We start from the raw sequence: 27,860 nt of genomic DNA, 5'->3' as shown, positions 1-27,860 counted from the left end.
ACCGTTAATGCAGAAATGAATTATGGTTCTGCATTATGCCTAATTATTGACACTATTCATTATATAATTCAAGCACATTTCCATATAATCATTGAAACATTTCAATAAATGCATCATGTTATAAAGTAATAAGAATAAATGAATGCATGATGTATTGTAAATGGGTAAATTCAAGCGAGTACATATCTAATTAACAGTGTATCATAAACACATGCATACATGTATGTACACAGCAACTTTTTGCCAGAAGTGTTCTGTATAGAATTCCCATCTGGTGACTGTAATATTTTACTATATTCCTTTTAGATGATACTTACCATATGAATACACACGAGGGTAATAAGCTCCCTAACATGTTTGTTATGATAATTGACATTCAAGACGCACGTCTTTCCCGCACAGAGTGAACCTCCCCAAGTATTATTTGGTTCAAAATGATTAGTAGACTTGTTTCTTCACAAAACACATAGATTTCACATGGGAATATAGACAAATACAGGACAATATGACATTGTGGACTGTAATTATGCCTTCTTGTCGGTCGCATTTGAGCAGTTATGGTGAGAGCAAGCCAGACAAAACAATCACGCGCTTCCTACTGTTTCGCTGTATCTTCCACCGTCTGAGTGTGGAGACATTCGACTCGTTTGCATGTTATGATCCACTAATTCAAACTAAAGTTATTTTCACGCTTGATACCCTTTTCTTCATGTCATCGTTTCATAGCTGTGAGCTCTCATTCCCCATCCTTTGCAACGACCGGTAGTCATATTACTGTATCAATTACGCACTTATGTGTGTGTGTGTGTGTGTGTGTGTGTGTGTGTGTGTGTGTGTGTGTGTGTGTGTGTGTGTGTGTGTGTGTGTGTGTGTGTGTGTGTGTGTGTGGCTCCTTGTGCTTGTCCGGACCGATTTATAGTGCTGGCCCACTGAGATACCATGCAACAGTTGAACATGAATACCCTACGCAGACACAGTATACCGACTCCGAGCCGACCAGGCATTATTTGTTGTCCCTTAATACCGTGGTATTATGCACTTTAAATGCTGCATGCAGTTGAATATGTTGGTGTTAAGAAAGGCTTTAGGAACTAGCGTTATAGAATGTTCATGAGTGAGAGAGTGAGTGAGTGAGTTTTTCGCTGTTTTCAGCAATACCCTAGCTATTTCACGGGTCGAGACACCATAACTTGGTGTCACTCACCGTCTTCTTGAGGAAAATCAAACTGGGGTCTTTTTGCGTAACGAGCGAACGCTTTAACCACTTGACTACCCAACTGCCTCATATATTCAGGACATTTTAATGTGCACTTTCGTGAGGGCCGGTCAAACAATAGAATCGAACTCTTTAAGTGTTTTACTGTATCATGCAGTTTACCCTATGTCTCATCAAAGTAAGACCGCCTTCATGGTCTAGTGAATTAAGCGCCTGTCCATAGATCGCAAGCCGGTGCTTCGTTCCCCCCGCGTCATACCACCAGTGAATAATTGGATAAAACAAGGACTATTCGACTCTGACACAGTATACGGGAGTTCGTATGGAGTCTAGCTATTTGTTTCAGCTAATCTGCAATACCAGACATTTTTTTTTAATTAGAACTATGAGCCTACATGTTGTTTTTTAGGGAAAACAGATTGCAACAATGTATTTTTTGTGGCTGACAGTCAGAAACACTATCAATTTTTTCAAGCATTTTCTCGAGCATTTTATTTCAGAAAATAGAATACAACATGGTCGGTCCCTAACACTTGGCTTACATTCTCAAAAACTCCTTATTGTACTTGTCATTTTAGCCTTTCGGCTAACTTTAACCGGGTGTTGAAAACAGGTTATTATCGACATCAGTATAAAGGTGTGTGGGATAATATATACATTATTTTATATACAAAGATTCGGGTAGTATTTCATGTTTTTGGCCATTTCATGAAGCTTGACTTTCACATAAAGAACAAATAAAGCGAAGTGGGAATTGGACCTACATGTATTAGGTTATCTATAGTATAAGTTATATTTGAAATTCTGTTTCACAGTTCGGACATATTTTGAATAAATCGAAATGTGCTGTAACAATGAAAAAATCTGTCTTAGGAAATGGCACCCTTTCATCTCTGCCTTCCGCCTTTCTAATGTACCATGCTTAACTTTCTGCAAGAAGCAAAGACAATGTAAGGTCGAGTTTGATATGTGTTCAAATAGTCCTTGTTTTTTAAGTCACTTCCAAGACGAAGCTATGCCAGCGAATGAATACAGGTACCATACTACACCAGGTTATTAAACAGAAGCAACGTGTGATGTAACAAATATCCCAGTTACAGATACTCTCCAGTTGTTCACAAACAATGACTTTATGAACAGTACGCTTGATTGAGATTGTATGATTCATAATGAAATTGAAAACAATAACAACATACTTGCATGTCATGGCTATGTAGTCTACGCCTACCTACACCATAAATCCTGTGTGGCTCTGTTAGCCTGTATCTACTTACACCAAACCTCCAGTGTGGCTCTGTTAGACTGTGTCTACTTACATCAAACCTCCAGTATGGCTCTGTTAGACTGTGTCTACTTACATCAAACCTCCAGTATGGCTCTGTTAGACAGTGTCTACTTACATCAAACCTCCAGTGTGGCTCTGTTGGACTATGTCTACTTACATCAAACTTCCAGTGTGGCTCTGTGAGACTAGGTCTATTTACACCAAACCCCAAGTGTATATCTGTTACACTGGGTCTACCTGCAACAAACATCCAGCGTTGCCCCATTAGACTATATCAACTTACTGTCTACTTACACCCCACCTCCAGGGAGGCTCTGTTAGACTATGTCTACTTACACAAAACCTCAAATGTACATGTACCTCTTTTAGACTATGTCTACTTACATCAAACCTCCAGTGTACCTCTGTTAGGCTGTGTCTACTTACACCAACCCTCCAGTGTACCTCTGTTAGACTGGGTCTACTAACACCAACCCTCCAGCGTACCTCTGTTAGGCTGTGTCAACTTTCACCATACCTCCAGTGAGGCTCTGTTAGACCGGGTGCACTTACATCACAACTCAAGTGTGGCTCTGTTAGACTGTGTCTACTTACACCCCACCTCCAGGGAGGCAATGTTAGACTGTGTCTACTTACACCAAACCTCCAGTGTGACTCTGCTAGACTGGGTCTACTTAACCAACCCACTAGTGTAACTCAATTACCTATTATGTTACACAATACCTCCAGTATGGCTCTGTTAGACTGTGTCTACTTACACCCCACCTCCAGGGAGGCAATGTTAGACTGTGTCTACTTACACCAAACCTCCAGTGTGATTTTTCTAGACTAGTGTAACTCAATTACCTATTATGTTACACAATACCTCCAGTATGGCTCTGTTAGGCTATGTCTACTTACACCATACCTCCAGTGTGGCTCTGTTAGGCTGTGTGTACGTTCGCCAAAACCCAAGTGTGTCTATGTTAGACTATGTCTACTTACACCAAACCTCCAGAGTGGCTCTGTTAGACTGTGGGGATGTCTGACCGTTGATGTTTTCAGCCTGACAGTGAATACTCCTCCCCTGGTCACTCCTACTGACAGTGAATGTGACGGAGCTTGTTGTCTTCACCAGGACACCAGATGTCGTCTCTGTGCTGACTGTAGGAGGGGTTCCTGATGGCAAGGTCACCCAGGTCACAGAAGATGTAGGGAAGCTGGCTGAAGTCACACAGGTCAAGGTCAGGGATTGACCCGCTGCTTGTCTTATCTTCTCATTATCAGAGCTGATGTTTGTCAGTGTCACAGAGGTTACCGGAACTGTAATAGCATGTTTTACTTGATCTCTGTGTCTTTGTGGTGGTATCTATTGTGCTACTATAATATGTTTCAGCTGTGATTTATGGTTTATGATTTATACTACTGTCTTACATTTTGCACGTGTTTATGGAATCCTAGAGGGACATTATCATGCTGTCGCATTGTCGCGTTCTCTCCCTGTTTGATTACTGGTGCGCATGGGGAGCAAGTGAACAAATCTACACAATCACATAAATGGTTGTATTTCTTTTCAAAACCCCAGTGGTCTTTTGCTCGCTCCAATGGTTCTTAACCCGAATTACCAATGGAAATGTGGGTTACTTTAAAACAAATACTTTTGAAGTTGTTTTACAGATTTGTATTGTCGGTGTTGAAATGTCGTTTGGTCACATTGTTGTGTTGTCGCACTTTGTTTAATTATTTTAAAATGCAGTAATTAATATAAGCGCGACTACGCAACACTGCGACATCACGACATGTTGATGTCAAAACGAAGTAAGTGTTCGCATGTGCTCTTCGGTATCAAATGAATTATTTGTTTTGATTGGCTGAATGTGAACTGGCTCTTAATCCTATCAATGAAACTGAATTGCACTTGGCCTTTGTTATTTTTAATATGTAAGTGTGTCAGCACAACTGGTCATTTTGCACAATGTGTCAGCAACAAGTACTGTAGAAGTCTTTCGTCAGTGTATGTATGCAAGCCACAGGCCAATGTACATCATATGATATGCACCTATCACTAATTACTAATTACTAATTACTAATTAATCACCGAAATATTTCGTGATTCTGTTCCAAGTGTTGAGCACGATAGTATTGACTACAACGTGATTAACGCCTGATGGATATTTGCATGCTTCAAACTTGACGAACTCGACAAGATGTAGCTAATATGGTCACCGTGTCTAAGTCGGTGACGTTCAGACTTTGGAACACAAAATGTTACAGAATAGGGCGCCCTAGGTCAACTATACAAGTCCAGGGTCAATAAACAGAAACCAGTCTTTAAGAGGTCGAGCACAAACACCCAGAGCACCGGACTTTAAGTTACTTACAAGACGATTAGAAATATAATCTACATGCTCGGAATAAACATGTTGTACTACTATAACAAATAGACACATTCAATCCAGACACCGGGCGATGGTATCGTGTTATGTTTTCAGATGAGCCCATATTAACAGATATACGTGTCCGGAGGCGTCCTAAGGGGCGTAAAGTAAACGTAAGGCAACGTGACGGATTTGGGGTTGGGTCTGTAATGATATGGGCTGGGATGAATTTGACATTACTAAAGCCTTTAATGCAATCTTGTTTGTGACAAGTCTTCAATCGTAATGTGTGCTGAGCGATCAAGACAGATATAGTCATAAAAGAGAAACATATAGGTGATACTGATATAAATATATGAAATATGTAAACTTTATGTGTAGTATGGCTCCATTTCTTTACTCTAGTACCAACAGAGATACCCAGGCTGAACCGACCCCATGTTATAATGGCTGCCATGGAACGCGTCATTTAGCTTCTTCATTTTGCCCAGAAGGTTAACAACAGCATCCTATTCGGCAATAATTCTGAAACTGTGAAGGACGAGACAGCGAGGATCCGCCTTCGTTGTGCAAGTCTTAAACCAGACTACCGGTCTAGGTGTCTTGATGCGAGGTCAGTGGGGATCAGTAGCCATGATCATTTTGCACACGGGAGGTTAACAGAATAATGATGTGGAGGGAGATGTCAACTCTGGTACAACAAACCTGGTGCAAGAGCAAGGCAACTTAACAGCCCAACACTACTGTGATGACACCGCACATATAATTCTTTATGCACATTCCTAATGAAGCACAATGTACATGTCCTCCCGTGGCCCTCTAGAGTTGGATCACCGGGTACACAAAGTGCCTCTAGGGTCAACAACCAGATCAAAATACAATGTAAACATGCTTCTTGAGGCAATACTATTAAACAGGCACCTGACGTACCAATACAGGGTATAGTCCCCTTTCCTCCAGTCATCATATAAATACTCAATGTAGATATACACACACATACACAGATCATGTTAAAATGCAAGTGTTCAAATGGGCCTGGTATATACAGATATATTATTCACATTAAGCCAATCAAATCAAATAATTAATTCGACACTAAGAGCAAATGCGAACACTTGATTCGCTTTGTAAGAGCACGACAACGTGATAATACAACAAGGCGACATTTCATCAAAATGTTTCTGTATCGCCGTGTCTCATTGTCGGGCTTATATTCATTACTGCATTTTTCAATATTTTAACAAAACGCGACAATGCGACAACGCGACATATCATCAAAATGTCACGTTGTCGCATTGTCACGCTTTTATTAGTTACTGGTTATTTCAAAATTTTAGTAAAACATGATCTCTGACATAGAGATGAATGCGCCCAGGGATCGAACTCAGTCACAGCAACTACAAATTAGCATAAATACGTCGCTCCGTGAGTTAAAGGGTCGTCGGTTGTCTGAAGTTTGATGTAGTAGCTATAAAGAATTCAAATATACACATCACAAAAACATTATTGTGAAATACGTTCTTAATTTACCAAGCTCTCCGAGAGTCGTTTCATCAAAAGGGATATCATGAGTGAGTGGGTATTGTTTCTTCCATTAAACGCCGGGACTCGATTAAAGGCTGGGTATATTTTATGCACGTCATTCTCCCTCTTTATAATCTTTGCGATTAAACGCCGAGGGTAAAGGGTGTCTGAAGGAAATAAACTCATAGTTTAATATCATACGTTCCGGACACGCCTACGGTACGCCACTCTGCACAGCGAATTCATCTATTTGAGCGAGTGAGCGAGTTTGGCTCATGTGTATGATGATGGATTCGAACCCACGATCATAGTTGTCTGGTAGAACCAGATATATGAGACCTAACTCTGCACAACGAATTGTGCCGTCTAAACAAACACAAGGCCAGTCGTGTCCATTCATCGATTTGATGCTGGAGTTGCTGGAGACCGGAATTTAATTAAATGAAATTTGTCTCTTGCTGTGAAACCACGTTTGGTTTATTTTAATACAACGACACCGGAAATAACGATATAATATATAATTTCTAAAGTAACCATGAAAGATTTTATTAAGTTTGAAACAAGTAACTCACATTGCCATTGGTACTTCGGTTTTAGAACTATCGGAGCTAACAAAAGACCGCTGGAGTTTTGTAAAGAAGAATAACCATTTCTCCACAAGCGCAGTTTACTTTACACACCATTAATCGAAAAGGGAGACAGCCGACAATGCGTCATTATGAATAGGTCGCATTGTCTCACTGTCGCACTGTCGCGCTATCGCGCATTTTAGCTTCTTTTCCACATATTTTAGATCGGGCGACAATACCACATATTTAGACCTTGGCAAATGTCGTGTTGTCGCTGTCGCCCTTTCGTAAAATAAAACACATTTTAACGCAGCAACGCGACAACGCAACAAATGGCAAAAATGGCTTTGGTTAATGCTGACACGTTTTGCTCGTTTTTGTAAGGGCGTCAGCGCGAACTTTGTCCCTTCCAGGATTCCATACGTATCTTATAGCAGGAATGACACATATCGAGTCAAAAACGCTCTATTTTAAGCTCCATCTGAGATTAAAATAAAACAGAACAAAGATATGCTTAGTTTGAAAATAGGTTTAACTGATGACAAATTGGTGACAGTGATTGTGGTGTTAAAGAAATTCAATCATTTGTGTTCTTACTATCATCTATTTACATCTAAACGATGCCTGAAAAACACTAACATGTCTTGGGGATTGGGCCCCATGGGAAATTTCTACCGAGGTTAATCGATCGTTAAATATTAAATTGACATCCTACTGCTTTTTGAAACATGTGATTTCACAATCATTCAAGCAAATTGTGAACATTTAAACCTTTTCCTGCATGAATAGCATAACTCAGCAATGTGCTAGGGGGAAATGAGGACACCCCAATTTCTTGTTTGCAGTTACGTCAAGACCATTGCTTGTATGTCGCCGTTCACTGTATTATGAATCTAATGCACTATTATATCTACTAACTGGACGGGTATATTAAAACATTCAGGATGATCACAAAAATATTAAAATGTCTTTGCCTTAACATTAAGTCCAAAATATTACCCAAAGATAACGTGATCGTATCAGTTACTATTTAATAAAATACTTTTCAACCCTATGAAGGTATGTAGTAGTGTAGATACACACTTAACACATGCGCTACTCACCAGGGAACTGTATGGTGTTTGAAGTGACAGACTTTGTGTATGTGGGTGGGTCAAAGGAGTCGTGTTCCACACTGACAGTGAGAGACACCTGTCTGTTGTAGAGACTGGTTGTGTTTCCTGGTAGAGACAGAGTGTTGGTTGTCTGGACCTGGCCTGATGGACATGATCCCTGGGAGGAAGATGTACTGCTGGGAGGGACGCCACTCACACCCTGTAAACACAAAACAGTAGTTAGAGAGACTGGCTGTGTTTCCTGGTAGAGACAGAGTGTTGGTTGTCTGGACCTGGCCTGATGGACATGATCCCTGGGAGGAAGATGTACTGCTGGGAGGGACGCCACTCACACCCTGTAAACACAAAACAGTAGTTAGAGAGACTGGCTGTGTTTCCTGGTAGAGACAGAGTGTTGGTTGTCTGGACCCTGCCTGATGGACATGATAGATGAGGAGATGTCGTGATGAGAGGTGGGGAGCATTGGGTGAGAGGTAAGGAGGGCGACAGGTGATGAGTAGGGGATGAGCGGTGATGAGGAGGTGAAAAAAGGAGAGGAGAAGGTGATTGTAGATGACGAGGAGAGGTGAAAGTTGTGGAAGAGGGGTGAGAGATGAGAGGTGAAGAGAACAGGATGAATGGTGAGGAGATAAGTGTTGAGCAGTGGGTGAGAGGAAACGAGGGATGAGAGGTGACGAGTAGAGATGAGAGGTGATGAGGAGGGGATGCGAGGTGATGAGGAGGTGATCAGAGGTGAGGATGAGTGGCTGAGAAGGGAGAAAGAGTGGGTGAGGAGGAGGGAATGAGTGGTGAGGAGGAGGGATGAGAGGTGAGTAGGAGGAAATGAGAGGTGAGGAGGGATAAGAGGTGAGTAGGAGGTGATGATAGATGTGGAGGAGGGAATGCGAGGTGAGGGAGGGATGCGAGGTGAGGGAGGGATGCGAGGTGAGGATGAGGTATAAGAGGTGAGTAGGAGGTGATGATAGATGTGGAGGATGGAATGAGAGGTGAGGAGGAGGGATAAGAGGTGAGGAGGAGGGATAAGAGGTGAGGAGGAGGAAATGAGAGGTGAGTAGGAGGGAATGAGAGATGAGGAGAAGATGAGAGGTGAGGAGGAGGGAATGAGAGGTGAGGAGGAGGGATAAGAGGTGAGTAGGAGGTGATAATAGATGTGGAGGAGGGAATGAGAGGTGAGGAGGAGGGATGAGAGGTGAGTAAGAGGAAATGAGAGGTGAGGAGGAGGGAATGAGAGATGAGGAGAAGATGAAAGGTAAGGAGGAGGGAATGAGAGGTGAGGAGGAGAAGATAAGAGGTGAGTAGGAGGGAATGAGAGGTGAGGAGGAGGGATAAGAGGTGAGTAGGAGGTGATGATAGATGTGGAGGAGTGGATGAAAGGTGAGGAGGAGGGAATGAGAGGTGAGTAGGAGGAAATGAGAGGTGAGGAGGAGGGAATGAGAGGTGAGGAGAAGATGAGACGTGAGTAGGAGGAAATGAGAGGTGAGGAAGAGGGAATGAGAGGTGAGTAGAAGTTGATGATAGATGGGAAGGAGGGAATGAGAGGTGAGGAGGAGGGATAAGAGGTGAGGAGGAGAGATAAGAGGTGAGTAGGAGGGATAAGAGGTGAGTAGGAGGTGATGATAGATGTGGAGGAGGGAATGAGAGGTGAGGAGGAGGCATAAGAGGTGAGGAGGAGGGATAAGAGGTGAGTAGGAGGAAATGAGAGGTGAGTAGGAGGTGATGATAGATGTTGAGGAGGGAATGAGAGGTGAGGAGGAGGAATAAGAGGTGAGGAGGAGGGATAAGAGATGAGTAGGAGGAAATGAGAGGTGAGTAGGAGGTGATGATAGATGTGGAGGAGGGAATGAGAGGTGAGGGGGAGGGATAAGAGGTGAGGAGGAGGGATAAGAGGCGAGTAGGAGGAAATGAGAGGTGAGGAGGAGGGAATGAGAGATGAGGAGAAGATGAGAGGTGAGTAGGAGGGAATGAGAGGTGAGGATGAGGTATAAGAGGTGAGGAGGAGGGAATGAGAGGTGAGTAGGAGGAAATGTAGAGATGAGGAGGAGAAGATGAGAGGTGAGTAGGAGGAATTGAGATGTGAGGAGAAGGGATGAGAGGTGAGTAGGAGGTGATGATAGATGTGGAGGAGGGAATGAGAGGTGAGGAGGAGGGAATGAGAGGTGAGTAGGAGGAAATGAGAGGTGAGGAGGAGGGAATGAGAGGTGAGGAGGAGGGAATGAGAGGTGAGTAGGAGGGATAAGAGGTGAGGAGGAGGGAATGGGATGTGAGGAGAAGGGATAAGGGGTGAGTAGGAGGTGATGATAGATGTGGAGGGAATGAGAGGTGAGGAGGAGGGATAAGAGGTGAGTAGGAGGGATAAGAGGTGAGTAGGAGGTGATGATAGATGTGGAGGAGGGAATGAGAGGTGAGGAGGAGGCATAAGAGGTGAGGAGGAGGGATAAGAGGTGAATAGGAGGAAATGTGAGGTGAGTAGGAGGTGATGATAGATGTTGAGGAGGGAATGAGAGGTGAGGGGGAGGGATAAGAGGTGAGGAGGAGGGATAAGAGGTGAGTAGGAGGAAATGAGAGGTGAGTAGGAGGTGATGATAGATGTGGAGGAGGGAATGAGAGGTGAGGGGGAGGGATAAGAGGTGAGGAGGAGGGATAAGAGGTGAGTAGGAGGAAATGAGAGATGAGGAGATGAGAGGTGAGGAGGAGGGAATGAGAGGTGAGTAGGAGGAAATGAGAGATGAGGAGATGAGAGGTGAGGATGAGGGATAAGAGGTGAGTAGGAGGTGATGATAGATGTGGAGGAGGGAATTAGAGGTGAGGAGGAGGGAATGAGAGGTGAGTAGGAGGAAATGTAGAGATGAGGAGGAGAAGATGAGAGGTGAGTAGGAGGAATTGAGATGTGAGGAGAAGGGATAAGCGGTTAGTAGGAGGTGATGATAGATGTGGAGGAGGGAATGAGAGGTGAGGAGGAGGGAATGAGAGGTGAGTAGGAGGAAATGAGAGGTGAGGAGGAGGGAATGAGAGGTGAGGAGGAGGGAATGAGAGGTGAGTAGGAGGGATAAGAGGTGAGGAGGAGGGAATGAGATGTGAGGAGAAGGGATAAGAGGTGAGGAGGAGGTGATGATATATGTGGAGGAGGGAATGAGAGGTGAGGAGGAGGGATAAGAGGTGAGGAGGAGGGATAAGAGGTGAGTAGCAGGTGATGATAGATGTGGAGGAGGGAATGAGAGGTGAGGATGAGAAGATGAGAGGTGAGGAGGAGGGAATGAGATGTGAAGAGAAGGGATAAGAGGTGAGTAGGAGGTGATGATAGATGTGGAGGAGGGAATGAGAGGTGAGGAGGAGGGATAAGAAGTGAGGAGGAGGGATAAGAGGTGAGTAGGAGGGATGAGAGGTGAGTAGGAGGTGATGATAGATGTGGAAGAGGGAATGAGAGGTGAGGAGGAGGGATAAGAGGTGAGGAGGAGGGATAAGAGGTGAGTAGGAGGGATGAGAGGTGAGTAGGAGGTGATGATAGATGTGGAAGAGGGAATGAGAGGTGAGGAGGAGGGATAAGAGGTGAGGAGGAGGGATAAGAGGTGAGTAGGAGGGATGAGAGGTGAGTAGGAGGGGTGAGAGGTGAGTAGGAGGTGATGATAGATGTGGAAGAGGGAATGAGAGGTGAGGAGGAGGGATAAGAGGTGAGGAGGAGGGATAAGAGGTGAGTAGGAGGGATGAGAGGTGAGTAGGAGGTGATGATAGATGTGGAAGAGGGAATGAGAGGTGAGGAGGAGGGATAATAGGTGAGTAGGAGGAAATTAGAGGTGAGTAGGAGGTGATGATAGATGTGGAGGAGGGAATGAGAGGTGAGGAGAAGGGATAAGAGGTGAGGAGGAGGGATAAGAAGTGAGTGGGAGGAAATGAGAAGTGAGGAGGAGGGAATGAGAGATGAGGAAAAGATGAGAGGTGAGGAGGAAGGAATGAGAGGTGAGGAGAAGGGATGAGGTGAGGAGGAGGGATAAGAGGTGAGGAGGAGGGATAAGAGGTGAGTAGGAGGTGATGATAGATGTGGAGGAGGGAATGAGAGTTGGGGGAGGGGGGATAAGAGGTGAGTAGGAGGAAATGAGAGGTGAGTAGGAGGAAATGAGAGGTGAGTAGGAGGAAATGAGAAGTGAGAAGGAGGAAATGAGAGGTGAGGAGGAGGGAATGAAAGGTGAGTAGGAGGAAATGAGAAGTGAGAAGGAGGAAATGAGAGGTGAGGAGGAGGGAATGAAAGGTGAGTAGGAGGAAATGAGAGGTGAGGAGGAGGGCATGAGAGGTGAGGAGGAGGGAATGAGAGGTGAGGACGAGGAAATGAGAGGTGAGGAGGAGGAAATGACAGGTGAGGAGAAGATGAGAGGTGAGTAGCAGGAAATGAGAGGTGAGGAGGAGCGAATGAGAGGAGAGGAGGAGGGATGAGAGGTGAGTAGGAGAAAATGAGAGGTGAGGAGGAGGAAATGACAGGTGAGGAAAAGATGAGAGGTGAGTAGCAGGAAATGAGAGGTGAGGAGGAGCGAATGAGAGGTGAGGAGGAGGGATGAGAGGTGATTAGGAGGTAATGAGAGGTGAGGAGGAGGGAATGAGAAGTGAGGAGCAGGGAATGAGAGGTAAGTAGGAGGTGATGATAGATGTGGAGGAGAGAATGAGAGGTCAGGAGGAAGGATAAGGGGTGAGGAGGAGGGATAAGAGGTGAGTAAGAGAAAATAAGAGGTGAGGAGGAGGGTAATGAGAGATGAGGAGAAGATGAGAGGTGAGGAGGAGGGAATGAGAGGTGAGGAGGAGAAGATGAGAGTTGAGTTGGAGGGAATGAGAGGTGAGGAGGAGGTGAAAGGGAAGAAATGAGAATGAGGAGGGGATGAGAGGTGAGTAGGAGGAAATGTGAGGTGAGGACGAGGGAATGAGAGGTGAGGATGAAGGAATGAGAGGTGAGGAGCAGAGATAAGAGATGAGGAGGAGGGATAAGAGGTGAGTAGGAGGTGATGATAGATGTGGACGAGGGAATGAGAGGTGAGGATGAAGGAATGAGATGTGAGGAGGAAGTAATGAGAATGAGGAGGGGATGAGAGGTGAAGAGGAGATGTGAGATGTGAAGGGGAAGAAATGAGAATGAGGAGGGGATGAGAGGTGAGTAGGAGGAAATGTGAGGTGAGGACGAGGGAATGAGAGGTGAGGATGAAGGAATGAGAGGTGAGGAGGAGAGATAAGAGATGAGGAGGAGGGATAAGAGGTGAGTAGGAGGTGATGATAGATGTGGACGAGGGAATGAGAGGTGAGGAGGAGGGATGAGAGGTGAGTAGGAGGGAATGAGAGGTGAGCAGGAGGGATAAAGGGGAGTAGGGGGAAATGAGAGGTGAGGAGGAGGGAATGAGAGGTGAGGAGGAGGGATAAGAGGTGAGTAGGAGGAAATGAGAGGTGAGTCGGAGGGAATGAGAGGTGAGTAGGAGGAAATGAGAGGTGAGGAGGAGGGAATGAGAGATGAGGAGAAGATGAGAGGTGAGTAGGAGGGAATGTGAGGTGAGGAGGAGGGATAAGAGGTGAGTAGGAAGAAATGAGAGGTGAGTAGGAGGAAATGAGAGATGAGGAGAAGATGGGAGGGAATGAGACGTGAGTAGGTGAGTAGAGGTGAGGAGGGAAGGAGGAGAGAGGAGGAGGAGTTGGTGATAGGTGAAGAGGAGATGTGAGATGTGAGGAGGAAGTAATGAGAATGAGGAGGGGATGAGAGGTGAAGAGGAGATGTGAGATGTGAAGGGGAAGAAATGAGAATGAGGAGGGGATGAGAGGTGAAGGGGAGAGGTGAGAGGTCAACAGGAGGAGGGGATGAGAGGTGAGGAGGGGGTGATGATAGGTGAGGAGGAGGTGAGGAAAGATGAGGAGGAGAGAAGAGAGGTATGATGTAAAGAGGAGAGGGTGAGAGGTGAGAAGGATTGGGTATGATGCGAGGAGGATGGGATGAGAGGTGAGGAGGGTGGAAAGAGACGTGTGTATGGGGGATGAGAGGTGAGAAGGAGGGGGATCATGAGATGTGAGGAGGAAGTAATGAGAATGAGGAGGGGATGAGAGGTGAAGAGGAGATGTGAGATGTGAAGGGGAAGAAATGAGAATGAGGAGGGGATGAGAGGTGAAGGGGAGAGATGAGAGGTCAACAGGAGGAGGGGATGAGAGGTGAGGAGGGGGTGATGATAGGTGAGGAGGAGGTGAGGAAAGATGAGGAGGAGAGAAGAGAGGTATGATGTGAAGAGGAGAGGGTGAGAGGTGAGAAGGATTGGGTATGATGCGAGGAGGATGGGATGAGAGGTGAGGAGGATGGAATGAGAGGTGTGTATGGGGGATGAGAGGTGAGAAGGAGGGGGTGAGAGTCGACGAGGGGGAAGGAGCTAGGAGGGGGTGAGAGGTGAGAGGTGTTGAGGAGGAGAGAAAATTGAGAAGGGGTTAGAGGTGAGAGGAGAGGTGAGGAGGAGGTGATGATAGGAGATGATGAAAGGTGAGGAGGAGACAAGAGAGGTGTGAGGTGAGGAGGAGTGGGTATGATTCAAGGAGCATGGAATGAGAGGTGATCATGAGGAGGATGGGATGAGAGGTTAGGAGGAGGGGATGGGAGGTGAAGAGGAGTGGATGAGAGGTGTGGAGAGGTGAGCAGGTTAGGAGGAGGGGATGTGAGGTGAGGAGGATGGGATGAGAGGTTAGTTGGAAAGGATGAGAGGTGAAGAGGAGTGGATGAGAGGTGTGGATGGGGGATGAGAGGTGGTGAGGTGATTAGAGGAGGTGTGGATCGGGGATGAGAGGTACGGAGGAGGTGATTAGAGGAGAGGAGGAGGGGATAAGAGGTGAAGAGGGGTGGATAAGAGGTGAGGAGGGGTGGAGGAAAGATGAGGAGGAGAGAAGAGAGGTGTGATGTGAAGAGGAGAGGGTGAGAGGTGAGGAGGAGTGAGTATGATGCGAGGAGGATGGGATGAGAGGTGAGGAGGAGGGGGTGAGAGTCTACGAGGGGGAAGGAGCTAGGAGGGGGTGAGAGGTGAGAGGTGTTGAGGAGGAGAGAAAAGTGAGAAGGGGTTAGATGTGAGGGGAGAGGTGAGGAGGAGGTGATGCTAGGAGAGGAGGAAATGTGAGGAGGAGGGGACGGGACGTGAGGATGAGGTGTTGAGAGGAGAGGGGGATGGGGGTCGAGGGGTAAGGGGGAGGGATAAGAGGTGAGGAGGGGGAGTAAGAGGTAAGTTTGCGAGGAGGAAATTTGAGGAGGAGGTCATGACCGATCTCATGAAGGGGGGTGAGGAGGATGGAATGTTAGGTGAAGAGGAGAGGTGAGAGGTGAGGAGGAGGTGATGAGGAAGGGCGAGAAGGGAGGAGGAGATGAGAGGTGAGGAGGAGTTGATGAGAAGTAAGAGGTGAGGAGGAGGCCTGATGTGAGGAGGAGGGGACTGGAGGTGAGGAGGAGATGATGAAAGGTGAGGAGGAGACAGGAGAGGTGTGAGGTGAGGAGGAGTGGGTTTGATTAAAGGAGCATGGAATGAGAGGTGAGGAGGATGGGATGAGAGGTGTGGATGAGGGATGGGAGGTGAAGAAGAGGTGATTAGAGGTTAGGAGGAGGGGATGAGAGGTGAAGAGGATGGGATGAGAGGTTAGGAGAAGGGGGTGAGAGGTGAAGAGGAATGGGTGAGAGGTGTGGATGGGGGGTGAGAGGTGAGGAGGAGGTGATTAAAGGTTAGGAGGAGGGGATGAGACGCGAGGAGGATGGGATGAGAGGTTAGGAGGAGGGGTGAGAGGTGAAGAGGAGTGGATGAGAGGTGTGGATGGGGTATGAGAGGTGAGGAGGTGATAAGAGGAGAGGAGGAGGGAATGAGAGGTGTGCATCGGGTATGAGAGGTACGGAGGCGGTGATTAGAGGAGAGGAGGAGGGGATAAGAGGTGAAGAGGGGTGGATAAGAGATGAAGAGGGGTGGAGGAAAGATGAGGAGGAGAGAAGAGAGGTGGGATGTGAAGAGGAGAGGGTGAGTGAGTGAGAGTCGACGAGGGGGAAGGAGCTAGGAGGGGATGAGAGGTGAGAGGTGTTGAGGAGGAGAGAAAAGTGAGAAGGGGTTAGAGGTGAGAGGAGAGGTGAGGAGGAGGTGATGATAGGAGATGATGAAAGGTGAGGAGGAGACAAGAGAGGTGTGAGGTGAGGAGGAGTGGGTATGATTCAAGGAGCATGGAATGAAAGGTGAGGAGGATGGGATGAGAGGTGTGGATGAGGGATGGAAGGTGAAGAAGAGGTGATTAGAGGTTAGGAGGAGGGGATGAGAGGTGAAGAGGATGGAATGAGAGGTTAGGAGGAGGGGATGAGAGGTGAAGAGGAGTGGGTGAGAGGTGTGGAGAGGTGAGCAGGTTAGGAGGAAGGGATGAGAGGTGAGGAGGATGGGATGAGAGTTTAGGAGGAAAGGATGAGAGGTGAAGAGGAGTGGATGAGAGGTGTGGATGGGGGATGAGAGGTAAGGAGGTGATTAGAGGAGATGAGGAGGGGATGAGAGGTGTGGATCGGGGATGAGATGTACGGAGGAGGGGATCAGAGGTGAAGAGGGGTGGATGAGAGGTGAGGAGGGGTGGAGGAAAGATGAGGAGGAGAGAAGAGAGGTGTGATGTGAAGAGGAGAGGGTGAGAGGTGAGGAGGAGTGGGTATGATGCGAGGAGGATGGGATGAGAGGTGAGGAGGAGGGGGTGAGAGTCGACGAGGGGGAAGGAGCTATGAGGTGCTGAGAGGTGAGAGGTGTTGAGGAGGAGAGAAAAGTGAGAAGGGGTTAGAGGTGAGGGAAGAGGTGAGGAGGAGGTGATGCTAGGAGAGGAGGAAATGTGAGGAGGAGGGGACGGGACGTGAGGATGAGGTGTTGAGAGGTGAGGGGGGGGGGGGGGGGGGGGTTGAGAGGTTAGGGGGAGGGATAAGAGGTGAGGAGGGGGAGTAAGAGGTAAGTTGGCGAGGAGGAAATTTGAGGAGGAGGTCATGACAGATCTCATGATTGGAGGTGAGGAGGATGGAATGAGAGGTGAAGAGGAGCGGTGAGAGGTGAGGAGGAGGTGATGAGGAAGGGCGAGAAGGGAGGAGGAGATGAGAGGTGAGGAGGAGTTGATGAGAAGTAAGAGGTAAGTAGGAGGAGGCGTGATGTGAGGAGGAGGGGATTGGAGGTGAGGAGGAGATGATAAAAGGTGAGCAGGAGACAAGAGAGGTGTGAGGTGAGGAGTGGGTATGATTCAAGGAGCATGGAATGAGAGGTGAGGAGGATGGGATGAGAGGTGTGGATGAGGGATGGGAGGTGAAGAAGAGGTGATTAGAGGATAGGAGGAGGGGATGAGATTTGAAATGGATGGGATGAGAGGTTAGGAGGAGGGGGTGAGAGGTGAAGAGGAGTGGATGAGAGGTGTGGATGGGGGATGAGAGGTGGTGAGGTGATTAGAGGAGAGGAGGAGGGGATGAGGTGTGGATCGGGGATGAGAGGTACGGAGGAGGTGATAAGAGGAGAGGAGGAGGGGATCAGAGTTGAAGAGGGGTGGAGGAAAGATGAGGAGGAGAGAAGAGAGGTGTGATGTGAAGAGGAGAGGGTGAGAGGTGAGGAGGAGTGGTTATGATGCGAGGAGGATGGGATGAGAGGTGAGGAGGATGGAATGAGAGGTGTGTATAGGGGATGAGAGGTGAGGAGGAGGGGGTGAAAGTCGGCGAGGGGGAAGGAGCTAGGAGGGGGTGAGAGGTGAGAGGTGTTGAGGAGGAGAGAAAATTGAGAAGGGGTTAGAGGTGAGGGGAGAGGTGAGGAGGAGGTGATGATAGGAGAGGAGGAAATGTAAGGAGGAGGGAACGGGACGTGAGGATGAGGTGTTGAGAGGTGAGGGGGAGGGATAAGAGGTGAGGAAGGGGAGTAAGAGGTAAGTTGGCGAGGAGGAAATTTGAGGAGGAGGTCATGACCGATCTCATGATTGGAGGTGAGGAGGATGGAATGTTAGGTGAAGAGGAGCGGTGAGAGGTGAGGAGGAGGTGATGAGGAAGGGCGAAAAGGGAGGAGGAGATGAGAGGTGAGGAGGAGTTGATGAGAAGTAAGAAGTGAGCAGGAGGAGGCGTGATGTGAGGAGGAGGGGAATGGAGGTGAGGAGGAGATGATGAAAGGTGAGGAGGAGACAAGAGAGGTGTGAGGTGAGGAGGAGTGGGTATGATTGAAGGAGCAGGGAATGAGAGGTGAGGAGGATGGGATGAGAGGTTTGGATGAGGGATGGGAGGTGAAGAAGAGGTGATTAGAGGTTAGGAGGAGGGGATGAGAGGTGAAGAGGATGGGATGAGAGGTGAGGAGGAGGGGATGAGAGGTGAAGAGGAGTGGATTAGAGGTGTGGATGGGGGATGAGAGGTGAGGAGGAGGTGATTAGAGGTTAGGAGGAGGGGATGAGAGGTGAGGAGGATGGGATAAGAGGTGTGGATGGGGGATGAGAGGTGAGGAGGTGATTAGAGGAGAGGAGAATGGGGATGAGAGGTGTGGATCGGGGATGAGAGGTACGGAGGAGGTGATTAGAGGAGAGGAGGATGGGATAAGAGGTGAAGATGGGTGGATGAGAGGTGAGAAGGAGTTGGTGAGAGGTGAGGAGAAGTGAGTGAAACGTGTGGAGGAGGCGGTGAGAGATAAGAGATGAGAAGTGAGGATAAGGGATGAGGAGGATTGGGTATGAGGTAAGGAGGATGGGATGAGAGGTGAGGGTTGGTGATGAGAAGTCTGGGGGAGAGGTGAGGTGAGGAGGAGGTGAGGAGAGGTGAGGAGGAGAGAAAAAAGGTGAGAGGTGAGCAAGAGGAAGTGTGAGTTGAGGAGGATGGAATAAGAGGTGAAGAGGAGCGGTGAGAGGTGAGGAAGAGGTGATGAGGAAGGGCGAGAAGGGAGGAGGAGATGAGAGGTGAGGAGGACTGGGTGAGAGGTGAGGAGGAGGGGTGAGAGGTGAGGAGGAGTTGGTGAGAGGTGAGGAGAAGTGAGTGAAATGTGTGGAGGAGGCGGTGAGAGATAAGAGATGAGTATTGAGGATAAGGGATGAGGAGGATTGGGTATGAGGTGAGGAGGACGGGACGAGAGGTGAGGGGGAGGTGATGAGAAGTCTGGGGGAGATGTGAGGTGAGGAGGAGGTGATGAGAGGTGAGGAGGAGAGAAAAGAGGTGAGAGGTAAGCAGGAGGTAGTGTGAGGTGAGGAGGATGGAATGAGAGGTGAAGAGGAGCAGTGAGAGGTGAAGAGGAGGTGATGAGGAAGGAGGAAAAGGGAGGAGGAGATGAGAGGTGAGGAGGGGTTAGAGGTGAGGGGAGGGGAGAGGTGAGGAGGAGGTGATGATAGGAGAGGAGGAAATGTGAGGAGGAGGGGACGAGACGTGAGGAGGAGGTGATGAGAGGTGAGGAGGAGGTGATGATAGGCGAGAGGGAGGGGTTGAGGGGTATGGAGGATGGATAAGAGGTGAGGAGAGGGGGGGTTAGAGGTTAGTTGGAGAGGAGGAGAGTTGAGGAGGAGGTCATTACAGATCTCAAGCTATCGCGGTTCTTAGCAGGATAAGAGCTTAGCATGAAAACTACTTGTTTACATCAACCGAGCTGCGTTGAGGGTCAAATATTTTTTTTTAATGATTCAGTGGTTTAATTCGTTGTGGCTAGATATATGTAAAACATGTTGTGTGAAAATGATGTTGATAAGAAGGTAAGTAGTGTTGGTAAGTAGATGAGGAAAAGAAAGTTTATTTTGGGCGGACGGGCCCAAAGCAGAAACAGGCATGAACGATGTCACGGTGAGCTAAAGAGGAAAGGACCATATACATGGTATTACACTATGTCAATGAAACCAATCATACAAGATGAGTGAAGCCATCAAGATGAACATAGATTGCCGCACCTGTTGGTATCTCCATGTGATGACGGCGGCAGGGGCAGCACACGGGATGGTCAGTGTGATGGAGATGGTGTTCTGTGGGGTCACGGAGGACGGGAGAGAAGTCAGTTGTGGAGAGAATGTCACAGAGCTCCAGTCCAGGACAGCTTGTAAGAAGGAATGATACAATGAGGATTCTGATGGAGACATGTACACGTCTTGAAAGTTCACACAGTCCAGCCAATCAAGATTAGGTATCAACACAGGACTACACTATGTGGCCGATCTGAGTACTTCACCATCTGACTAGAACTTTCAAACTGATATTATTAAATATAAACATTCAAGACGACATATATGTCATAACAATGGCAATATGTGTAAGGTTTTGTACATCTGTTCTATTGACAAGGACTCGTAGAACTGAGCGCGGGACTGAGTGGAGTATAACACCGTTATGACAAGTAACCCAGTTATTTCATGTCGTGTGCCAATTTGATGTGGGAGAATTTTTTTCTGTTCATTTTTACTTTACGTCAGTAAAGTTGCTGTCTTGTAAGTGATTTGTGTGATATCCCCGACTTGATAAAAACAAAATAAATTAAGGTTTGGATGGCGGGTAGGGGAGGGTAACAGTGTATTTTTTAACAGTTGCATTAGGGACTTAATAGCTTAGAAATATTTCCCGTTCTCAAAAATGTTTTCATTTGTGTGTTCACCCCACATGAACTTTAACTTTCCTGTAAGTTATGACGCGTTGTCGGATCTCCAATTAGATTTATATTCACGTTAGTTCCAAATGTATGCATAATTTGATTGTTTCCATTGATCACCGCGTGATTAAAACAAATGTAACCCACCTGCAAACTGCGACAGCGCGATGTTATTTGACACTGTGGCACCAACAGTACAACTCCATGTCCCGCTGTCTCTGGTGGAATCTGGTGATGCGATGTCTAGAGTCAGGATCCTGAATGTACTGTCCAGACTCACAGAGTATCCTGAGACAGGTGTCCCACAGCTGCCTGGTGATGAGCAGCTGCCCTGGATAGAAGTATCCTTATAGAAGTAGACAGTTCCACTGAGAGCTGCATCTAGTGTACAGGTGATGCGGAAACTGACACCCTCCACAGGAACACGTCTGTTGGTGACAAGAACTGGAGCTGACCCTGAAACAGTGCAATACACGTAAATTGAATCTACACTAGGTATTTGTTCACAAGTCGTTTTCGCTCACAACAATTTGAGCATTTGTGAATATTCACTCTCTTGATCGACACATTGATTGTGAATTGATTATCTTGAGATTATGTCATATAGATAGATAGTGTGGCACAGAATGTATACAATCATGTATAATGTATATATAAATTATTAGATGAGTCCCCGTTAGATGCAGTTTTCTTACAGCTGGAGTTTGTTTCAAAACGTATATAACGAAACATTGGAAATACACGAGTAATAAGAACGATATCTTACGGGGACGAGTGTGTAGTAATGTCTTTATAAAAACAGACAGACAGACGTTTGGTTTAACACCGCCTTGAACATTATTTCACGGCGTGTCAGCTTAATATGAGCGGAAAACCCGAAGTGATGCAAGTCTCGGACGTTTACACGCGAGCACTGATATAATGTAGACAAACCTAGGAACAAAATAGGGGCGAACCAGGTTTCTAATCCTCGATCATAGGTTTCTTGGGTGCTCAAACAACATAACTCTGCACAGCGAATTGTAGCGCCTTAGATGGCTGGGAAATGAAAGGGTACCAACACCAAACTTGGTAAACCTGCCATATCAAGGACCGCCTCGATGGTCTAGTGGACATAGCGCCTGTCCGGAGACGGTCAGAATCAAGAGGATAAAACAAGGACTGGTCGGCTGAGCGTAAGAATACTGTATCTTAGTGGAGCAGTGTATCTCTGTGAAAAAGTCACAAACACATATATACACACAAACATACACACATAAACACACACATACACTAACAACCACACACACACACACACAAACACAAAAAAACCACATATACACACAAAAACACAAAACTATACACAATACATACACTTGCACATAAACACACAAAGACACACATACATACATACATGAAAACACGCAAATACACATACACACACATATACACATACAAACACACACACAAACACATACATGAACATACATGAACACACAGATACACAAACCCGCAAAAACACATATACACACATACATGCATACATACACACACAATATCACACATACACACATAAACATACACAAAACATATACATACGCATGCACTTACACACAAACACACACGCACAAACCAACACATAGACATACACACACACAAACAAACATATACACACAAACACACATATACACATACATACAAACAAACGCAGAAAAGCACACACTCACAAAAATACACAGACATACACAAACACACATCCACACATGTATATATACAAATACACACACATACACATACATGCACATACGCACACAGACACACACACATACACACAAACACACACACACACACATACATGAATACACGCAGACACACATACACAAAACAGACACATACACATACACAAACACACACACAAAAACACATATACACACAAAAACACAAAATTACACACAATACACACACCTGCACATACACACACAAACACACACATACATAAATACACGCAAACACACAAACACACACACATTTATAAAAAAACATACATAAACAAATATCAACACACACATACACAAACACGCAAAAATGCACACATACACACATACACACACAATCTCACACATACACATATACATACACAAAACATATACACACATTCACATACACACAAACACACACTCACATACACCCATGCATAGACATACACACACAAACCAACACATACATATACACAAAAAACAACAACATATACACACAAACACACACATACACATACATACAAACACACACAGAAAAGCACACACACTCATAAAGACACAAACACACACAAACACACATACACACATATATGCACATACACACACAAAAACACACACACATATACAAAACACACACACACAGATTTAAGAATTGTCTTTCACTTTGTGAGTTCATTTGAGAAAGAATCTTCATAGAGTGAAGGCCAAACTGTATGAGCGTCGGAGTGGTATTACATTTTTGTTTAGTATACACGAACATTTACTTTTGCGGCGATAGTTATGCTAGCATGTTAGTGACTTTGCTTTTTTTTGTGAATTCGGGTTTCTGATTACAATCCCTGGTCTATCAGCGCCGAAGCCGTGGAGCACATCGTGTTTCACCGAGGAAGTAAATGTAAATATCAGACTCATCGCCATCGTTTATCAGCTGTATGAAATGTAATGTATATATACTATCACTATAACATAGACAAACGGTTGAACCTGCAGTTGTGATCAAAGTTAACAGTTCCCTTACCTGTACGAGGAATCTGTCCGACATTCACCAGAATCAGAAGTGAAATGTATTTGAGATATCCACAGGTAAACATGATAGCTGCAACACTGACTGTCCTCCACTCACACACACGGCGATGTCACCTGAAGTGAACGTACTCAAGGGGTATTTTACTTCCGAGTAGCTGAGACAATATGTAGGTCAGAATTACACCGAGATATAAGTAAGTGCGCACGCCATAAACACGTACAAATACATCATGCAGAACACATTGATCCAGAGATGTTATCTGCACGTAACTACCTGTCTGACACCTCGTGTCTAAGTGTTGCTTATATCCAATACGTCCCACATGTATCAAATACAACTCTCAATCAAAACAATGCGTGGCGTATGGGAAATTCAAGGAACAAACCACACCTATATCCTTGTGCACAGCGCGCAGGTCACAAACTAGGCGAAGTTTGGCCCAAAGGATGAACTATCGTGTCTTACCTCTTGTGTCCAAAAGGATGGGCTCCCGTGTCTTACCCATTCAGTCGCAATGTCTTGGCTCCCGTGTCTCACCCTTTGTTCCCTAATACATGAGCTAAATTGTCTCGACCCTTGTGTCCCCGAATCGGGGCTACCGAGTCTCACCTCTTGTGTCGTATTACCAGGGCTACCGAGTCTCACCTCTTGTGTCACAACGCCTCACCTCCATGTCTCATCCTTTTTGTCCCAATCCATGGGCCCCCGTGTCTCACCCTTTGTAACCCCATGCATGGACACCTATGTCACACCCCTTGTGTGCAATATCTAGGTTCCTGTGTCTTACATCTTGCGTCCCAATGCATGGACTCCCGTGTCTCACCCTTTGTAACCCCATGCATGGACACCTATGTCACACCCCTTGTGTGCAATATCTGGGTTCCTGTGTCTTACCTCTTGCGTCCCAATGCATGGGCTCCTGTGTCTCACCCTTTGTAACCCCATGCATGGACACCTATGTCACACCCCTTGTGTGCAATATCTGGGTTCCTGTGTCTTACCTCTTGCGTCCCAATGCATGGACTCCCGTGTCTCACCCTTTGTAACCCCATGCATGGACACCTATGTCACACCCCTTGTGTGCAATATTTGGGTTCCAGTGTCTTACATCTTGCGTCCCAATGCATGGGCTCCCGTGTCTCACCCTTTGTAACCCCATGCATGGACACCTATGTCACACCCCTTGTGTGCAATATCTGGGTTCCTGTGTCTTACATCTTGCGTCCCAATGCATGGGCTCCCGTGTCTCACCCTTTGTAACCCCATGCATGGACACCTATGTCACACCCCTTGTGTGCAATATCTGGGTTCCTGTGTCGTACCTCTTGCGCCCCAATGCATGGACTCCCGTGTCTCACCCTTTGTAACCCCATGCATGGACACCTATGTCACACCCCTTGTGTGCAATATCTGGGTTCCTGTGTCTTACCTCTTGCGTCCCAATGCATGGGCTCCTGTGTCTCACCCTTTGTAACCCCATGCATGGACACCTATGTCACACCCCTTGTGTGCAATATCTGGGTTCCTGTGTCTTACCTCTTGCGTCCCAATGCATGGGCTCCCGTGTCTCACCCTTTGTAACCCCATGCATGGACACCTATGTCACACCCCTTGTGTGCAATATCTAGGTTCCTGTGTCTTACCTCTTGCGTCCCAATGCATGGACTCCCGTGTCTCACCCTTTGTAACCCCATGCATGGACACCTATGTCACACCCCTTGTGTGCAATATCTGGGTTCCTGTGTCTTACCTCTTGCGTCCCAATGCATGGGCTCCTGTGTCTCACCCTTTGTAACCCCATGCATGGACACCTATGTCACACCCCTTGTGTGCAATATCTGGGTTCCTGTGTCTTACCTCTTGCGTCCCAATGCATGGGCTCCTGTGTCTCACCCTTTGTAACCCCATGCATGGACACCTATGTCACACCCCTTGTGTGCAATATCTGGGTTCCTGTGTCTTACATCTTGCGTCCCAATGCATGGGCTCCCGTGTCTCACTCTTTGTAACCCCATGCATGGACACCTATGTCACACCCCTTGTGTGCAATATCTGGGTTCCTGTGTCTTACATCTTGCGTCCCAATGCATGGGCTCCCGTGTCTCACCCTTTGTAACCCCATGCATGGACACCTATGTCACACCCCTTGTGTGCAATATCTGGGTTCCTGTGTCTTACCTCTTGCGTCCCAATGCATGGACTCCCGTGTCTCACCCTTTGTAACCCCATGCATGGACACCTATGTCACACCCCTTGTGTGCAATATCTGGGTTCCTGTGTCTTACCTCTTGCGTCCCAATGCATGGGCTCCCGTGTCTCACCCTTTGTAACCCCATGCATGGACACCTATGTCAAACCCCTTGTGTGCAATATCTGGGTTCCTGATTCTTACCTCTTGCGTCCCAATGCATGGACTCCCGTGTCTCACCCTTTGTAACCCCATGCATGGACACCTATGTCACACCCCTTGTGTGCAATATCTGGGTTCCTGTGTCTTACATCTTGCGTCCCAATGCATGGGCTCCTGTGTCCCACCCTTTGTAACCCCATGCATGGACACCTATGTCACACCCCTTGTGTGCAATATCTGGGTTCCTGTGTCTTACCTCTTGCGTCCCAATGCATGGGCTCCCGTGTCTCACCCTTTGTAACCCCATGCATGGACACCTATGTCACACCCCTTGTGTGCAATATCTGGGTTCCTGTGTCTTACCTCTTGCGTCCCAATGCATGGACTCCCGTGTCTCACCCTTTGTAACCCCATGCATGGACACCTATGTCACACCCCTTGTGTGCAATATTTGGGTTCCTGTGTCTTACATCTTGCGTGCCAATGCATGGGCTCCTGTGTCTCACCCTTTGTAACCCCATGCATGGACACCTATGTCACACCCCTTGTGTGCAATATCTGGGTTCCTGTGTCTTACATCTTGCGTCCCAATGCATGGGCTCCCGTGTCTCACCCTTTGTAACCCCATGCATGGACACCTATGTCACACCCCTTGTGTGCAATATCTAGGTTCCTGTGTCTTACCTCTTGCGTCCCAATGCATGGACTCCCGTGTCTCACCCTTTGTAACCCCATGCATGGACACCTATGTCACACCCCTTGTGTGCAATATCTGGGTTCCTGTGTCTTACCTCTTGCGTCCCAATGCATGGGCTCCTGTGTCTCACCCTTTGTAACCCCATGCATGGACACCTATGTCACACCCCTTGTGTGCAATATCTGGGTTCCTGTGTCTTACCTCTTGCGTCCCAATGCATGGGCTCCTGTGTCTCACCCTTTGTAACCCCATGCATGGACACCTATGTCCCACCCCTTGTGTGCAATATCTGGGTTCCTGTGTCTTACCTCTTGCGTCCCAATGCATGGGCTCCCGTGTCTCACCCTTTGTAACCCCATGCATGGACACCTATGTCACACCCCTTGTGTGCAATATCTAGGTTCCTGTGTCTTACCTCTTGCGTCCCAATGCATGGGCTCCCGTGTCTCACCCTTTGTAATCCCATGCATGGACACCTATGTCACACCCCTTGTGTGCAATATCTAGGTTCCTGTGTCTTACCTCTTGCGTCCCAATGCATGGGCTCCCGTGTCTCACCCTTTGTAACCCCATTCATGGACACCTATGTCCCACCCCTTGTGTGCAATATCTAGGTTCCTGTGTCTTACCTCTTGCGTCCCAATGCATGGACTCCCGTGTCTCACCCTTTGTAACCCCATGCATGGACACCTATGCCACACCCCTTGTGTGCAATATCTGGGTTCCTGTGTCTTACCTCTTGCGTCCCAATGCATGGGCTCCCGTGTCTCACCCTTTGTAACCCCATGCATGGACACCTATGTCACACCCCTTGTGTGCAATATCTGGGTTCCTGTGTCTTACCTCTTGCGTCCCAATGCATGGGCTCCCGTGTCTCACCCTTTGTAACCCCATGCATGGACACCTATGTCACACCCCTTGTGTGCAATATCTGGGTTCCTGTGTCTTACCTCTTGCGTCCCAATGCATGGGCTCCTGTGTCTCACCCTTTGTAATCCCATGCATGGACACCTATGTCACACCCCTTGTGTGCAATATCTGGGTTCCTGTGTCTTACCTCTTGCGTCCCAATGCATGGGCTCCCGTGTCTCACCCTTTGTAACACAATGCATGGACACCTATGTCACACCCCTTGTGTGCAATATCTAGGTTCCTGTGTCTTACCTCTTGCGTCCCAATGCATGGGCTACAGTGTCTCACCCTTTGTAACCCCATGCATGGACACCTATGTCACACCCCTTGTGTGCAATATCTAGGTTCCTGTGTCTTACCTCTTGCGTCCCAATGCATGGACTCCCGTGTCTCACCCTTTGTAACCCCATGCATGGACACCTATGTCACACCCCTTGTGTGCAATATCTGGGTTCCTGTGTCTTACATCTTGCGTCCAAATGCATGGGCTCCCGTGTCTCACTCTTTGTAACCCC

At 47.1% G+C, this 27,860-nt stretch overlaps 2 protein-coding genes across 7 annotated transcripts in view; both read right to left on the bottom strand.

Moving 5' to 3' along the window:
- LOC124128749 (cell adhesion molecule 3-like) overlaps positions 1 to 27,860 on the bottom strand; it is a 184,717-nt gene that overhangs the window by 22,719 nt on the left and 134,138 nt on the right. The window contains exon 1 of one of the 6 annotated variants that reach the window (XM_048385066.1): positions 3,402 to 3,428. The exons of 1 other annotated variant lie outside the window; for it this stretch is intronic. The gene's annotated coding sequence lies outside the window, so the exon portion shown is untranslated. Of the gene's footprint in view, positions 1 to 2,490; positions 2,616 to 2,927; positions 2,938 to 2,969; positions 2,977 to 3,301; positions 3,313 to 3,401; positions 3,429 to 27,860 lie in introns of those variants that run through there. 4 more of the 6 variants (XM_048385065.1, XM_048385067.1, XM_048385068.1 and 1 more) reach the window with 4 other exon arrangements.
- On the bottom strand, positions 3,666 to 23,743 carry LOC124111415. Its single transcript, XM_048385074.1, has 5 exons — positions 23,378 to 23,743; positions 20,771 to 21,079; positions 19,935 to 20,077; positions 8,055 to 8,401; positions 3,666 to 3,803 (listed from the first exon to the last, which is right to left on the bottom strand). The coding sequence occupies exons 1-4, from the start codon at positions 23,448 to 23,450 to the stop codon at positions 8,105 to 8,107; spliced, it is 822 nt and encodes a 273-aa protein (XP_048241031.1). The 5' UTR covers positions 23,451 to 23,743; the 3' UTR covers positions 3,666 to 3,803; positions 8,055 to 8,104.

The sequence above is a fragment of the Haliotis rufescens genome, unplaced genomic scaffold, assembly GCF_023055435.1.
Source record: "Haliotis rufescens isolate VD_foot unplaced genomic scaffold, xgHalRufe1.0.p SCAF_53, whole genome shotgun sequence".
In the NCBI taxonomy this organism is placed as follows: domain Eukaryota; kingdom Metazoa; phylum Mollusca; class Gastropoda; order Lepetellida; family Haliotidae; genus Haliotis; species Haliotis rufescens.
This window is presented reverse-complemented; position numbering and strand designations above follow the sequence as displayed.